This window comes from Uranotaenia lowii, chromosome 3, assembly GCF_029784155.1.
Source record: "Uranotaenia lowii strain MFRU-FL chromosome 3, ASM2978415v1, whole genome shotgun sequence".
In the NCBI taxonomy this organism is placed as follows: domain Eukaryota; kingdom Metazoa; phylum Arthropoda; class Insecta; order Diptera; family Culicidae; genus Uranotaenia; species Uranotaenia lowii.
The window spans coordinates 347526493-347542828 of NC_073693.1; the positions used below are offsets into that span (position 1 = coordinate 347526493).

At 33.7% G+C, this 16336-nt stretch overlaps 1 protein-coding gene across 1 annotated transcript; it reads right to left on the minus strand.

Annotated features, from left to right (window-relative positions):
• Positions 1-2285: 2285 nt before the first annotated feature.
• LOC129755685 (uncharacterized) lies at positions 2286-9425 on the minus strand. Its single transcript, XM_055752302.1, has 6 exons — positions 9224-9425; positions 6527-9158; positions 4574-6466; positions 4299-4513; positions 2770-4242; positions 2286-2715 (listed from the first exon to the last, which is right to left on the minus strand). The coding sequence occupies exons 1-6, from the start codon at positions 9287-9289 to the stop codon at positions 2362-2364; spliced, it is 6633 nt and encodes a 2210-aa protein (XP_055608277.1). The 5' UTR covers positions 9290-9425; the 3' UTR covers positions 2286-2361.
• Positions 9426-16336: the final 6911 nt, after the last annotated feature.

The window sequence follows — 16336 nt, forward strand, 5'->3', positions numbered from 1 at the left end:
ATATAACAAATTTCCACAATAACCAAAGTAAAAATAATAGAAAATAACAAAAATAATTGAAGGGAAATAATGAAAAAATAAAAAAACGACAAAAAAAAATACAAACCTACAAAAATTTAAAAACAAATAAATGTCAAAATTATGAAAATTTATAAAAGTAACAAAATGACGAAAACGACAAAATGACCTTTCTTTTATTTGACTATTTTGTCGTTTTCTTCATTTTGTTTAAAAATTGAATGGAATGGAAAACAAATTAAAAATAGACAAGCAAGAAAAAGCCAAAATCAACTTCTTCTTCTTCTTCTTTCTTCTAGTCGCCGATGCTATTTATAGCACGACTCGGAACTGCTTTATCGGCAAGCTCCTCTTAATGGTCCAGTTACTGAGACTATATTGACCAGCGGTATTCATTTATACTCCGGGGAGTTTACAATCATTTTTATACTCCGTAGAGTTTACAAATTTTTCATGTTCTTGTGTTGTATTACATTTTCTTGTGTTCGTTTTTATGTCCGTAGACGTACAAAGTTTTTTCCTTAACCTAAAATTGGGGGGCAGTGGGATTCGATCCCTCAAAGTCTGACTTACCAGTCAAACGCCCTAGACAATTGCGCCAGGCACCCACCCCGCCAAAATCAACGAAAATAATCAAAATTTTAAAATTGATAAAAATTACAAAAGTGACAAGAACAAAACGATAATAATAATAATAATAATAACGAATCTTATAACAGTCACAGAAAAAAATATTAAAAACAATGACAAAAAGAACGACCTAAAAAATGACAAAAATAACAAAAACAAAAAGGCAAAAATGACAAAAGTCATGAAAATGATAAAATTACACCAATTTAAATAACTTCAAAAACTAAAAAAAAAAATAGAAATGTATACCCATTCCAGGGGATCACTCACCATTTCTCCACTTTTTATTTCTCATCATTTACAAAAAAATAAAATACTGTTTTTTTTAAGTTTCAATCATCACGTAACTTATTTCGCTATATAGTTTATTGAGTTTCGAAAAAAAAAATTTTTTTAGAACAAAACATTTGAAAAGTGACGCGTCGCGACTTCACTACTTAAAACTTACATAACAATTACTATTTTATCGAGGAAAAACTGCTAATATCAAAATTTAGTTCTTTTAACTCTGAATCTATTGATATAACTTTAAGTTTTGTACGCTATTTATGTTAATTTTTATAAACGAATTACTGAAAAAGGGCTCAAAAATTCCGTGACGTCACTATGGAATGGGTCTATACAATTTAGCATTAATAAATAAAAAAAAACCACTAAAATTACAAAAAAATAACAAATTAAACTACAAAAGTTACATAAATTAAAAGATGACAAAAAAAAAATAATAGCTACAAAAATGATAAAAATAACAAATTGACAAAAAATATATAAATTTTTATACAAAAATGACACACATTGACAAAAATTAAAAAAAAATACAAAAATGAAAAAAAAAATACAAAAATGAAAAAAAAAATACTAAAATGACAAACTTACAAAAATGACGAAAAATGACAAAAAATAACATAAATTTCAAAAATAACAAAAACTACAGAAATGATAAAAAGGACAAATTAACAAAAATTATATAAATGAAATAAAAATAACACACATGAAAAAAAAACACATGATTAAAAATTGCCAAAAATTAAAGAAATTTGAAAAAAAATACTAGAGAAAAAAACAATGACAAAAACATTTTTTGTGGATTTTGACATTTTTGTCATGTTTGGTATTTTTGTTAGTGTTATTCTGTTATTTATTTTTGCACCCGTTCGTAAGTTTTTCGTTTTTATCGTTTTGGTATTTTTTTTTCGTCATAGCTTAATATTTTCTAATTATTTGTCATATGGGTAATTACATATTAGATTTTTTTAGACATTTTTTTATTTTTTGAATATTGGTAATAATTTTATTTTACTTTTTGTAATCGTGTTAGTCGTGTCAGTTCTATCAATTTAATCACTTTTTTGTAATTTTTTATTATTTGATTTTTTTATGCTTATTTTTCTTTTTTTTTCATTTTTGTTATTTTTTATAATTATTTGTTATTTTTGTTTTTTTTCTCTTCTAGCTTAAAATTGGAAAACTTTCTGCATGAGTGTTTCGAATTTGGATAAATAATTTTCAATCCAAATTATTTGGAGTTTTTTTTTTGAAACGATAACTGGGCGAAATATTTTATTTTCATCACCTAATTTTTCATACACTCTACGAATCTACACATTTATAAAACAATGCATTCGATAACGAAAACGATATAAACAACGATAAATTATACAATTCACATTGTAACAGAAAAAAAAAACCCAAATTCTCTTCCGAAATGTACGTTCATTCCAGATCGCAATCGACTTCGGCGATAAGTCCACAATCGCCTTGAGTTTTGGCACGCAGCAGCACCAACTCCTGTTTGGCGGTCGCTATCGCCAGGTAGTGAATTTTACAGCGGAGCAGCGATTTCTGAGGTAATGCTACGGCCCCCATTTGGATGGCTGGGGCCGCAAGATGAAAACTTTGGCTTCGGACGAACCCCTTGAGACCTCGGTAGATGTAGATTTGTACGGTGTGCCGCGATTCCAGGAAAGCCAGGACCGTTTCGTCGCGAAGCTCCAGGGCGGTGAGGTGCGAAGGCCTGTAGCAAGGGAGCACCTGGTACAGGTCACCCATCTGGATGTCCAGGTAGATCTGAAAAAGGGGGTTGGGTGAGTAGAAATTTTTAAAAGGGGCTTTTAGTCGTACCTTGATCGCGTCGTGATCACCCTTAATAACTGTACTGGTCAGAAAGGTGACGGCCGTAAGTTGATGCTTCCTTTTCGGTGAACCCACACTAAACGTCAGGATTTCTCCTCTGGAACGACCCGGGAAGTGCGGAATGTCTGCGGTTAGAATTCCGCCCAAGGGAATGTCTCGAGCGATAGTTTCTTCAACAAGAGAATCTTCGTCCTCTAGAAGATCTTCTGTTGCTAGAGACCTTAGTGGAAGACTACGAGAGCGTGAATCGATGTCTTCATTGGCATTGAAAACCTCTGGTTCAATTGAGTCAGTCATCTGCCAAGCTCTTGAATTCGGAGACATTCCTACCATCGACTTGTTGGACATGCGATCGTAGACGCTTTGACTGTTGAAGAGGGCCATTCCTAATGTCTCATTGGTTGACCTCCTAGTTCTGGGAAGGTTTTCCGCTTTGTTGACATTCGAGAGCAGAACTACAAGTTTGCCGTCGGTTAATGCCAAGCCTAGACCGACCTCATTGGGTATGAAACGGTAACCGTCTAGGCTTTTCGGTAGCTCCCACTGTTCAAGAACGTTTCCATCGATGTTGTACTCCATAACCAAGCCATCCTTCGAAATGTAGAAGCTTTCCGGTTTAGTGACCTCCGTGTGGATAGCATCCGCAACGTCCGCAGAAGCCGCGTTCCAAAGTTTCCTCAGTTGAACACCGGTAAACAACCACACAGTAACACCAACGATCTGACAATCGGTAACCTCGCTAGGGGACTTCGTCACCAAATAAACGGCTCGATCACCGTCCACAATCGACTTCCACTCTTCAACAACCCCTGTGTGGAACTGGAACAGAGGCAGGAAGAGCTTCCCAATCGTATCCCACTGGTAGAAGTGTGTCGAACATCCATAGTTGACCGCCAAGAAGTAGTACCCCAAGTGGTTGAAGAAATGGAACGAATCGATGTCCAGATGCTCGTTGATCACCTGTCGCTGCACGAAGTACTTAAAGAAGAATGTTCGACGTTGCGTTTCCTGAACCAAGCCCTTGGTGGATGAGCACAGCGCTCGATACTCGGACCGGAAGTCACTGAGTCGTAGCTCCACATTCCGCTTGGCCGCCCTCATTCGATGGATGACATCCTTGATGTCGACCCCGTTGATCATTCCATTGCCTTCGACGTCTTGGTCGAAGCGGACGTTGCGGGCTCGCACCTTGGATTCGATTTCCTGGTGATCTCGACCGCGACTCCACAAACTGTTCTCGTACCACCAGTCGAAGTTGATTCCGGAGATGGTGTCTTTTGTTTGCAGGGATGTGGCGATCACATTTCGGAATGAGATTGGGGATGTGATCACCATTTTGGGACCTCGGAGAACCGGGATGCCTAAGAGTTTGCCGTTGAGTACAGGAGGCAGCATTAGAGAGTCCACCACTTTGATGGAGTTGAAGATTGATGGCGTTCGGATGTGTTGTGTTCCGTAAGTCTAAAATCGAGAAGTCGTTAATTATGTATAGAAGTTGTTAAGACGAGGTTACTTACCATTAACGTATTCTGACGCTCGTAACCAAAGTTGAACCCATTGATTAGTCCACCAACTTCGAGCGGTTTGGTGATCGTCACTTCGTCGAAGAACAACTCTCCCTGGATCGTTTGGTTTGAGCTCAGAGAAATCAACCGTTCCATAGGATAACCATTGATGAGGCTAGCCTGAAGATCGTTAAGTTCCAGCGCTCCCGGCGCAAACACTACCGGACCTGTGAATTAAAATTGAACCTTCAGATTCTACAACTCGGTTATCACTTAACTAGTCCTACCAGTAATTTCCGCATCCTGATTAACCATTATACTGTTCTGAATCCAATGATTCGGACTACAGCCGGCGATGTTCGGAGTGATCAAGTCCCCTTGCATTTCGATCGAACCGAAATGCACGTGCTGGTCAAAACTAACGACTCCCGTCAGCTGCACTGGTGTTTCCTCGTTGATCCGTACAATATCGCTCGCAATATTGGAGATGTCAACACCGTTGAGATGGCCAATCTGAGCACCCTGTTCAAGGACCACAGGACCACGGAACGTGATCGGCTTAGTGAAGTTGTAATTTTGATTCTTCCGAATCAACGATCCCAAATAGGCGTCGAGGTTCGATAGCTGATTCCAGCTACCTCGAACATTCATCGATTGCACTGCAACTTTGTTGAAGAAAAGATCACCTCGGATGACGTGGACGTCCCGGTGCTCATCGTAATGATACTGCTCCAAGAAGTTTTGAATAGGTTCTCCGTTAAGATATCCCTCCAAAATTAAATCATTAACATACAGATTTCCTGCCACCTCAACCTCTCCACTGAGATATACTGTTTGGTTCTTCAAAGCTAAATCCTTCACAAAAATATTGTTAATACTCTCCGTATCGGCGTTTCCTTCAACGACCAAACCATTGGTGAAGATTTTCGTCGACTCAAGCTGTACAACTCCATCCGACTTCCGAGCAACATCTCTCACATACTCGCCAAAATCAATCCCGTTGATTAGTCCCTGAGTCGTCAGATTACCTTGAACGATCAGCGGATCCAGGAAGGTTATCGACCCCGGAATTCGATTGGGCCTATCCAACCAGATCACGTCCTTCAGCAGCGAGTCGAAATGCACGTCGTTAACCATGTTGACCTGTAGATTACCGCTTATGTAGAGATTCTCCACCGGAATACTGCCCTGAAGTAAGTGGTTCTTGATATTCTCGACCTTGTCCAGATCCTGTTTCAGGCTTCGGAAGTCTTTTCCATTCACAAACGGAGTCGTAAGCTGGCTACCCACCACTAGTTTATCTACGAAAAACGGAGCAGAAATTTTCTGCGGTCGACTCAAGCTAAACCTCAACTCATCAAACGTCGGTAGGTGGACGTCATTGATCATCTTTGATGGTCCATCAAGCGAAGACTTCACCATTTGCAACTGCTCAACTTTCAGTTTGTCCACAGTTATCTCACCGGACAGCACCAAATCTCCCTGCTCCGTGTCCAAAAACTCGGACCGTCTCTTGTTGTTGAGGGTCTTCAAAATCTTAACCTCGTTCGCTTCGATATCTGGATAGCCAAAATCTCTCGGATTCTGGAAGATCAACGACGCCTCCGTGTACTGATCCCCGTAAAGCTTAATCGAGCTGTAGTCCACCTCGGTTACGTTCAACCCATCGAACAGACCACCCAAACTCAAATTTTCAAAGAAGACATCACCTTCAATCTCCTGAACCGGCAGCTCCTGTTCCGTACTCCTCGTCACGAAATCGTCCAACCGGAACTCATTGATCATATTGGAGCTGACCGTAACTTTTCCCAGAAACTCAGCCGTTCCAATACGCTTACCGGAAACGATCTCCACATTGTGCTCGGTATCGTAAACCACATCCCCCAGTGTAGCATCAACGTTCATCCCTGCAAACCTATTCTGAACGATAACCGGTCCATCGACGTGCAGCTCCCGGAAGTGACAGGCGGCTTTCACCAGCTTCGTCTGCAACAGGCTAGGATTATCGAGGAACGCGTCCAGATGTGGGCCGCGGACTGCGCCACGGATTTCCAACCTCTCGGCTACGTGTAGATCGGCAAACGTTACGTTACCCGGGATGTGCTGATCGTCGTCCAGGGTTATAATGTCCTTCAGGTCGATCCCGTTGACCGTCGTTTCGATGTCCATGATGTTGATGTCTGTAACCATTTAGAGGACATTAAAAATTTATTAGGGTATGAACAATTGGTACAACTTACGCGTTACATTGAGAAATCGCTTATGCCCAGTTACAACCGCCTCTCTGGGACTGCTCGAAAGCAGATAGTCTCCCGGGAAGGCCAGCTCGTTCAGATGGAACACCGTCGTGTTGGGATGCTCCAGGATTAGGTTCCCGTTGATGCGCAGCTCCGGCAATCGATTGGGTCGATGTTTGAGCACAATTTTCTGGATGAACTCGTTCCATGGGACTCCGTTGACGTTTTGGACGTACAGCGAACCATCGAGGTGAAGATGTTGAGCATTGATGGTGTCTTTTCGAGTAGAGGGGTTTGAAGCCTGATCCAGGTTGCGGAATTTGGTCTTTAGGGCGTCCATATCAAGTCGAATACCATTGGTGGAGTTTTTAACCAGAACGTCTTCGACAGCTTCGAGATGATCAAAGTGTAGATTCTTCCAACGTCGATTGTCGCAGTTGAAGTAGATTGTAGACTCGCTTAGGTCCCTTCCATTGACTAATCCACCTTTTGGTAAAACTACGTTTTGAGCGATGAACGAACTTTCCACAATCAATGTTTCGTTGAGAACAACCTTATCACCCGTATTGAACACCAACTCGCTAGCTGGTATACCATTGACAAGATTAAACTTCAGATGCCTAACTTTGAGATGTTTGAGGTGCAATTCTTTGATCCTCTCCGCCTGTCTCGGGAGTCGAATGGTGAAGGGTTCCTTTTCCAGCTTGCGGACGTACAGGTCGTCCGTAACCAGTGATCCATCGATCTGAACTTGACCCTCGATGTGGAGAGGTTTGTCGAGGTCCAACGAGAAGCTGTCGTTGTCGTTTCGGATAGCGTACTGCAGCTGGTGTTCCAACTCACCGAGGGCGCTCAGTTCGAGTTCGATATCTCTCGCCATAGCTGGAGCGTCTACATGGGTGTCTTCCGGGGTCCAAGTTACGTTGCCGATGGTGATCGGACCTAGATGGAAATTTGGGTGGAGGTAGGTGATATCTGTATGAACTTCCTTAACGGAACAGTTTTTTAGGTCTAGGAAAGGTTGGTTCAGAGATTTGGTCTCGTCAACTAGGTCGAGCGCCTGGTGAATGATCGTGTCTTGGTATTCAACGATTTTGGTAAAAGCTTCGATGGTTTCCCGAATTTCTTGGATTTTTTGGGTTATTGGATGTTCTCCTGAGAGCATCTCCACCTTGAGATGGTACAAGCTAGAGTGAGCTTGATAACGTGGTACGATCATGGAAACGTGTTTACCACGTTGGACGATCGTTGAGCCAACGATTCCGGTAGGTCGATGCAGATCTAGCATGCAGCTCACTTCGTAGTCAATTATTTCGTCTTCCACGTAGCAAGGAATATTACTTCGGATATCGAAAGACTCCCCGTTCCAAACAAGGGTATCCAGTCGGTGAAGTTCATGGGTCGAAAAGCGCATCTTGTGTTGGACTAAAAGAATCAGATCATCCCGATAAGTCCTTGTCGGTATTTCGAAGAAAGCTTCCACAGTTTCCAGTGCGTTCGTAGACACATTCTGTGAAGTAAAGTTCCCGTTTGAATATCTCAGAATCTGGGGAGATTTTCCACCAATGGCTACGTAGGAGTATCGACCTATTTGAAAAGCACCAACGGAGTTGATCTGCTCCGAAGTAAAATTGGCTAGCTGAGTGAATTTTCCCCGGTACTTCTTTCCAACTTCCAGTGAGTAGATCATGGCGGTATCGTTCTGAGGGAATGCAACCAAAAACTCGTTGCCATCATTAACCAATCCAATTGTCCGGCAGGGAAAGTCCAACGGAAGCATCTGCATCAACCAAAACTGGTGCCGCTCGAAGCTGAACTCATACAACGTAGCCGATACCGATTTCTGCTTATTGGGATGAGTCCCAACCAACAGCAGCATATCGATATCCTTGTGCTTGAGCCACTTGATCAGAGTCGTAGTCTTGTGCAAAGGCCAACGCCATTCCTCCGCCAGCTGATAGTTAGCCGCAGGTCTCAAACTGTACCAAACCAACGAAAGCTCCGTCGACACGATCAAACAACTAACGGCCGCATCTTCCGCCGTGTCCCAAACCGTGATCACCTCGAACGCCGTCGGAACCGTTTCCATGGCTATCTCCTGCTGCAGTTTATACTCCCCGAAGTGCTCGCTCAAAATGATGATCCCACTCTTGCTCAAACCCACGATCACGTGCTGATCGTGGCTCTTCAGCGTCAACGTTTTCCAGGCAAACACCCCTTCCCCAAAAGTGAAGTTCACATCCTCCTTGATCGATTTGATCAACAGCGTATCCCTCCGGTAGTCATTGATCAGCGGCGCCTCACCAACCGACGCCAACGTCTGAATGAAACTCGACTCCACGATCTTCTCATCGATCGCCTCATGCAGTGCGTTGAACATCACGCTCTCCCGCACCAGTTGAACCTTCTCGTCTTTGGTATCGTTGTTGCTCTTCAGCAGCGCATGCAACACATCCAGAGCCCCTTCGCTCTTCTTGGCATTGGCCTTGGAGTTGATCTCCTGGGCCAGCTTCTGAGCGGCGACCGGATCTGGTTGGCCGGCGGAAGCTGTCGGAATCGGACCCGGTTTGCCATGGGGTCTGGTATGGGCGGGTTGAACCACCACTGCTTTTCGATTTGCCGAAATAAACGTAAACTGCAATTGGTAAAATTGGATTACCACGTGGTTGACAAATTCTCCTTGAACATCAACAGTCTTACCTGTAAACAAACGGTTAAAAGTACAAGTATAGTGGCGGCAAAAACAGTCGACCGGCTTCGGTTCATTGTTCGATCACATTCGGGTGATCTTGAATTTGATCAAGCCGACAAGGTCAACACAACACGCACGACGTGGAACAATGGGGAGTGACAAAAATTTACGACGATTGTCTAAAGCCGGCGTTTTCTTCGTGATCTGCGATTTTCTAAGAAGGTAATCGAACAGTGACAGATGGTTGCGATCATCAACCCGAATGACAGTTCGATTGGAAAGCTGGTTTAGAACAAATATAACAGTTACCTATTGTTTATGGCAAGAACGATTGCAAGTTTTACACCGCAGGGTAAAAATCCAAATACGAAACACATATCAAATGGAATTACAGAAAAATAAAAACCTTCATTGTTAAGAAATTTACCGCCATTTGTCTTTCTGTCATTTATGTAGTTTTTGTCATTTTTAGCAATTTTGTAATTTTTGTCATTTTCATAATTTCAGTAATTTTTGTTATTTTTTTAGCATTTTCTGTCATTTTTTGTCATTTTTGTCAGTTAAGTCGTTTTTGTCATTTTTGTTATTTTTGTCAATTTTGTCTTTTTTTTGTCATTTTTATCATTTTTATTAATTTGATCATATTTTTAATTTTTTTATCAATTTGGTCAGTTTTGACATTTTGATCATTTTTGAAATTTTGTCATTTTTGTTATTTTTTGTCATTTATGTCAGTTTTATCATTTTTATCAGTTTTGTAATATTTTATAATTTTTGTCAGTTTTGTCATTTGTATCTGTTTTGATATTTTTATTATTTTTATATTTTTTGTAATTTTTACCCATTTTATAAGTTTCATCATTTTTGTCATTTTTGTCATTTTTGTCCATTTTTGTCATTTTTGTAATTTTTGTCATTTTTGTAATTTTTGTCATTTTTGTCATTTGTTTCATTTTTGTCATATTTATAATCATTGTCATTGTTGTCATTTTTGCCATTTTTGTTGTCATTTTTTTCATTTTTGTAAATTTTGTCATTCTTGTCATTTTTTGTCATTTTTGTCATTTTTGTCATTTTTGTCATTTTTGTCATTTTTGTCATTTTTGTCATTTTTGTCATTTTTGTCATTTTTGTCATTTTTGCCATTTTTGTCATTTTTGTCATTTTTGTCATTTTTGTCATTTTTGTCATTTTTGTCATTTTTGCCATTTTTGTCATTTTTGTCATTTTTGTCATTTTTGTCATTTTTGTCATTTTTGTCATTTTTGTCATGTTTGTGATTTTTTTCATTTTTGTCATTTTTGTCATTTTTGTCATTTTTGTCATTTTTGTCATTTTTGTCATTTTTGTCATTTTTGTCATTTTTGTTATTTTTGTCATTTTTGTCATTTTGGTCATTTTTGTAATTTTTGTCATTTTTGTCATTTTTGTCATATCTGTCAGTTTTTTTATTTTTTATCATTTTTGTATTTTTTGTCATCTTTGTCATTTTTTGTCATTTTCGTAATTTTTGTCATTTTCGTCATTTTTGTCATTTTTGTCATTTTTGTCATTTTTGTCAATTTTGTCAATTTTGTCAATTTTGTCATTTTTGTCATTTTTGTCATTTTTGTCATTTTGGTCATTTTTGTAATTTTTATCATTTTTGTAATTTTTGTCATATCTGTCAGTTTTTTTAATTTTGTCATTTTTGTATTTTTTGTCATTTTTGTCTTTTTTGTCATTTTCGTAATTTTTGTCATTTTTGTCATTTTTTCATTTTTGTCATTTTTGTCAGTTTTGTCATTTTTGTCATTTTTGTCATTTTTGTCATTTTTGTCATTTTTGTCATTTTTGTCATTTTTGTCATTTTTGTCATTTTTGTCATTTTTGTCATTTTTGTCATTTTTGTCATTTTTGTCATTTTTGTCATTTTTGTCATTTTTGTCATTTTTGTCATTTTTGTCATTTTTGTCATTTTTGTCATTTTTGTCATTTTTGTCATTTTTGTCATTTTTGTCATTTTTGTCATTTTTGTCATTTTTGTCATTTTTGTCATTTTTGTCATTTTTGTCATTTTTGTCATTTTTGTCATTTTTGTCATTTTTGTCATTTTTGTCATTTTTGTCATTTTTGTCATTTTTGTCATTTTTGTCATTTTTGTCATTTTTGTCATTTTTGTCGCTTTTAAGATTTTTTTCATTTTTGTCATTTTTGTCATTTTGAACATTTTAATCATTTTTGTCATTTTTGTTATATTTGTCATTTTGTCATTTTTGTCATTTTTTGTCATTTTTGTCATTTTTGTCATTTTTGTCATTTTTGTAATTTTTGTAATTTTCGAATTTTTGTATTTTTTGAATTTTTGTCATTTTTGAAATTTTTGTAATTTTTGTCATTTTTGTCATTTTTAACAATTTTGTCATTTTTGTCATTTTTGTCATTTTTGTCATTTTTGTCAATTTTGTCATTTTTGTCATTTTTGTCATTTTTGTCATTTTCATCATTTTGATATTTTTTGTCATCTTTTGTAGTTTTTGTAGTTTTTGTGATTTTTGTGATTTTTGTAAATTTTGTCATTTTTGTCATTTTTGTCATTTTTGTCATTTTTATCATTTTTGTCATTTTTGTCATTTTTGTCATTTTTGTCATTTTTGTCATTTTTTGTCATTTTTGTCATTTTTGTCATTTTTGTAATTTTTGTAATTTTTAACATTTTTGTCATTTTCGTCATTTTTGTCATTTTTGTCATTTTTGTCATTTTTGTCATTTTTGTCATTTTTATCATTTTTGTCATTTTTGTCATTTTTGCATTTTTATTATTTTTATCATTTTTGTCATTTTTGTCATTTTTGTCATTTTTGTCATTTTTGTCATTTTTGTCATTTTTGTCATTTTTGTCATTTTTGTCATTTTTGTCATTTTTGTCATTTTTGTCATTTTTGTCATTTTTGTCATTTTTGTCATTTTTGTCATTTTTGTCATTTTTGTCATTTTTGTCATTTTTGTCATTTTTGTCATTTTTGTCATTTTTGTCATTTTTGTCATTTTTGTCATTTTTGTCATTTTTGTCATTTTTGTCATTTTTGTCATTTTTGTCATTTTTGTCATTTTTGTCATTTTTGTCATTTTTGTCATTTTTGTCATTTTTGTCATTTTTGTCATTTTTGTCATTTTTGTCATTTTTGTCATTTTTGTCATTTTTTTTCATTTTTTCCATTTTTTTCATTTTTGTCATTTTTGTAATTTTTGTCATTTTTGTCATTATTGTCATTTTTGTCATTTTTGTCATTTTTGTCATTTTTGTCATTTTTGTCATTTTTGTCATTTTTGTCATTTTTGTCATTTTTGTCATTTTTGTCATTTTTGTCATTTTTGTCATTTTTGTCATTTTTGTCATTTTTGTCATTTTTGTCATTTTTGTCATTTTTGTCATCTTTGTCATTTTTGTCATTTTTGTCATTTTTGTCATTTTTGTCATTTTTGTCATTTTTGTCATTTTTGTCATTTTTGTCATTTTTGTCATTTTTGTCATTTTTGTCATTTTTGTCATTTTTGTCATTTTTGTCATTTTTGTCATTTTTGTCATTTTTGTCATTTTTGTCATTTTTGTCATTTTTGTCATTTTTGTCATTTTTGTCATTTTTGTCATTTTTGTCATTTTTGTCATTTTTGTCATTTTTGTCATTTTTGTCATTTTTGTCATTTTTGTCATTTTTGTCATTTTTGTCATTTTTGTCATTTTTGTCATTTTTGTCATTTTTGTCATTTTTGTCATTTTTGTCATTTTTGTCATTTTTGTCATTTTTGTCATTTTTGTCATTTTTGTCATTTTTGTCATTTTTGTCATTTTTGTCATTTTTGTCATTTTTGTCATTTTTGTCATTTTTGTCATTTTTGTCATTTTTGTCATTTTTGTCATTTTTGTCATTTTTGTCATTTTTGTCATTTTTGTCATTTTTGTCATTTTTGTCATTTTTGTCATTTTTGTCAATTTTGTCATTTTTGTCATTTTTGTCAATTTTGTCATTTTTGTCATTTTTGTCAATTTTGTCATTTTTGTCATTTTTGTCATTTTTGTCATTTTTGTCATTTTTGTCATTTTTGTCATTTTTGTCATTTTCATCATTTTGATATTTTTTGTCATCTTTTGTAGTTTTTGTAGTTTTTGTGATTTTTGTGATTTTTGTAAATTTTGTCATTTTTGTCATTTTTGTCATTTTTGTCATTTTTAACATTTTTGTCATTTTTGTCATTTTTGTCATTTTTGTCATTTTTTGTCATTTTTATCATTTTTGTAATTTTTGTAATTTTTAACATTTTTGTCATTTTCGTCATTTTTGTCATTTTTGTCATTTTTGTCATTTTTATCATTTTTGTCATTTTTGTCATTTTTGCATTTTTATTATTTTTATCATTTTTGTCATTTTTGTCATTTTTGTCATTTTTGTCATTTTTGTCATTTTTGTCATTTTTGTCATTTTTAACATTTTTGTCATTTTTGTCATTTTTGTCATTTTTGTCATTTTTGTCATTTTTGTCATTTTTGTCATTTTTGTCATTTTTGTCATTTTTGTCATTTTTGTCATTTTTGTCATTTTTGTCATTTTTGTCATTTTTATCATTTTTGTCATTTTTGTCATTTTTGTCATTTTGTCATTTTTGTCATTTTTGTCATTTTTGTCATTTTTGTCATTTTTGTCATTTTTGTCATTTTTGTCATTTTTGTCATTTTTGTCATTTTTGTCATTTTTGTCATTTTTGTCATTTTTGTCATTTTTGTCATTTTTGTCATTTTTGTCATTTTTGTCATTTTTGTCATTTTTGTCATTTTTGTCATTTTTGTCATTTTTGTCATTTTTGTCATTTTTGTCATTTTTGTCATTTTTGTCATTTTTGTCATTTTTGTCATTTTTGTCATTTTTGTCATTTTTGTCATTTTTGTCATTTTTGTCATTTTTGTCATTTTTGTCATTTTTGTCATTTTTGTCATTTTTGTCATTTTTGTCATTTTTGTCATTTTTGTCATTTTTATCATTTTTGTCATTTTTGTCATTTTTGTCATTTTTGTCATTTTTGTCATTTTTGTCATTTTTGTCATTTTTGTCATTTTTGTCATTTTTGTCATTTTTGTCATTTTTGTCATTTTTGTCATTTTTGTCATTTTTGTCATTTTTGTCATTTTTGTCATTTTTGTCATTTTTGTCATTTTTGTCATTTTTGTCATTTTTGTCATTTTTGTCATTTTTGTCATTTTTGTCATTTTTGTCATTTTTGTCATTTTTGTCATTTTTGTCATTTTTGTCATTTTTGTCATTTTTGTCATTTTTGTCATTTTTGTCATTTTTGTCATTTTTGTCATTTTTGTCATTTTTGTCATTTTTGTCATTTTTGTCATTTTTGTCATTTTTGTCATTTTTGTCATTTTTGTCATTTTTGTCATTTTTGTCATTTTTGTCATTTTTGTCATTTTTGTCAATTTTGTCATTTTTGTCATTTTTGTCATTTTTGTCATTTTTGTCATTTTTGTCATTTTCATCATTTTGATATTTTTTGTCATCTTTTGTAGTTTTTGTGATTTTTGTGATTTTTGTAAATTTTGTCATTTTTGTCATTTTTGTCATTTTTGTCATTTTTAACATTTTTGTCATTTTTGTCATTTTTGTCATTTTTTGTCATTTTTGTCATTTTTGTAATTTTTGTAATTTTTGTAATTTTTAACATTTTTGTCATTTTCGTCATTTTTGTCATTTTTGTCATTTTTGTCATTTTTGTCATTTTTGTCATTTTTGTCATTTTTGTCATTTTTATCATTTTTGTCATTTTTGTCATTTTTGCATTTTTATTATTTTTATCATTTTTGTCATTTTTAACATTTTTGTCATTTTTGTCATTTTTGTCATTTTTGTCATTTTTGTCATTTTTGTCATTTTTGTCATTTTTGTCATTTTTGTCATTTTTGTCATTTTTGTCATTTTTGTCATTTTTGTCATTTTTGTCATTTTTGTCATTTTTGTCATTTTTGTCATTTTTGTCATTTTTGTCATTTTTGTCATTTTTGTCATTTTTGTCATTTTTGTCATTTTTGTCATTTTTGTCATTTTTGTCATTTTTGTCATTTTTGTCATTTTTGTCATTTTTGTCATTTTTGTCATTTTTGTCATTTTTGTCATTTTTGTCATTTTTGTCATTTTTGTCATTTTTGTCATTTTTGTCATTTTTGTCATTTTTGTCATTTTTGTCATTTTTGTCATTTTTGTCATTTTTGTCATTTTTGTCATTTTTGTCATTTTTGTCATTTTTGTCATTTTTGTCATTTTTGTCATTTTTGTCATTTTTGTCATTTTTGTCATTTTTGTCATTTTTGTCATTTTTGTCATTTTTGTCATTTTTGTCATTTTTGTCATTTTTGTCATTTTTGTCATTTTTGTCATTTTTGTCATTTTTGTCATTTTTGTCATTTTTGTCATTTTTGTCATTTTTGTCATTTTTGTCATTTTTGTCATTTTTGTCATTTTCGTCATTTTTGTCATTTTTGTCATTTTTGTCATTTTTGTCATTTTTGTCATTTTTGTCATTTTTGTCATTTTTGTCATTTTTGTCATTTTTGTCATTTTTGTCATTTTTGTCATTTTTGTCATTTTTGTCATTTTTGTCATTTTTGTCATTTTTGTCATTTTTGTCATTTTTGTCATTTTTGTCATTTTTGTCATTTTTGTCATTTTTGTCATTTTTGTCATTTTTGTCATTTTTGTCATTTTTGTCATTTTTGTCATTTTTGTCATTTTTGTCATTTTTGTCATTTTTGTCATTTTTGTCATTTTTGTCATTTTTGTCATTTTTGTCATTTTTGTCATTTTTGTCATTTTTGTCATTTTTGTCATTTTTGTCATTTTTGTCATTTTTGTCATTTTTGTCATTTTTGTCATTTTTGTCATTTTTGTCATTTTTGTCATTTTTGTCATTTTTGTCATTTTTGTCATTTTTGTCATTTTTGTCATTTTTGTCATTTTTGTCATTTTTGTCATTTTTGTCATTTTTGTCATTTTTGTCATTTTTGTCATTTTTGTCATTTTTGTAATTTTTGTCATTTTTGTCATTTTTGTTATTTTTGTCATTTTTGTCATTTTTGTCATTTTTGT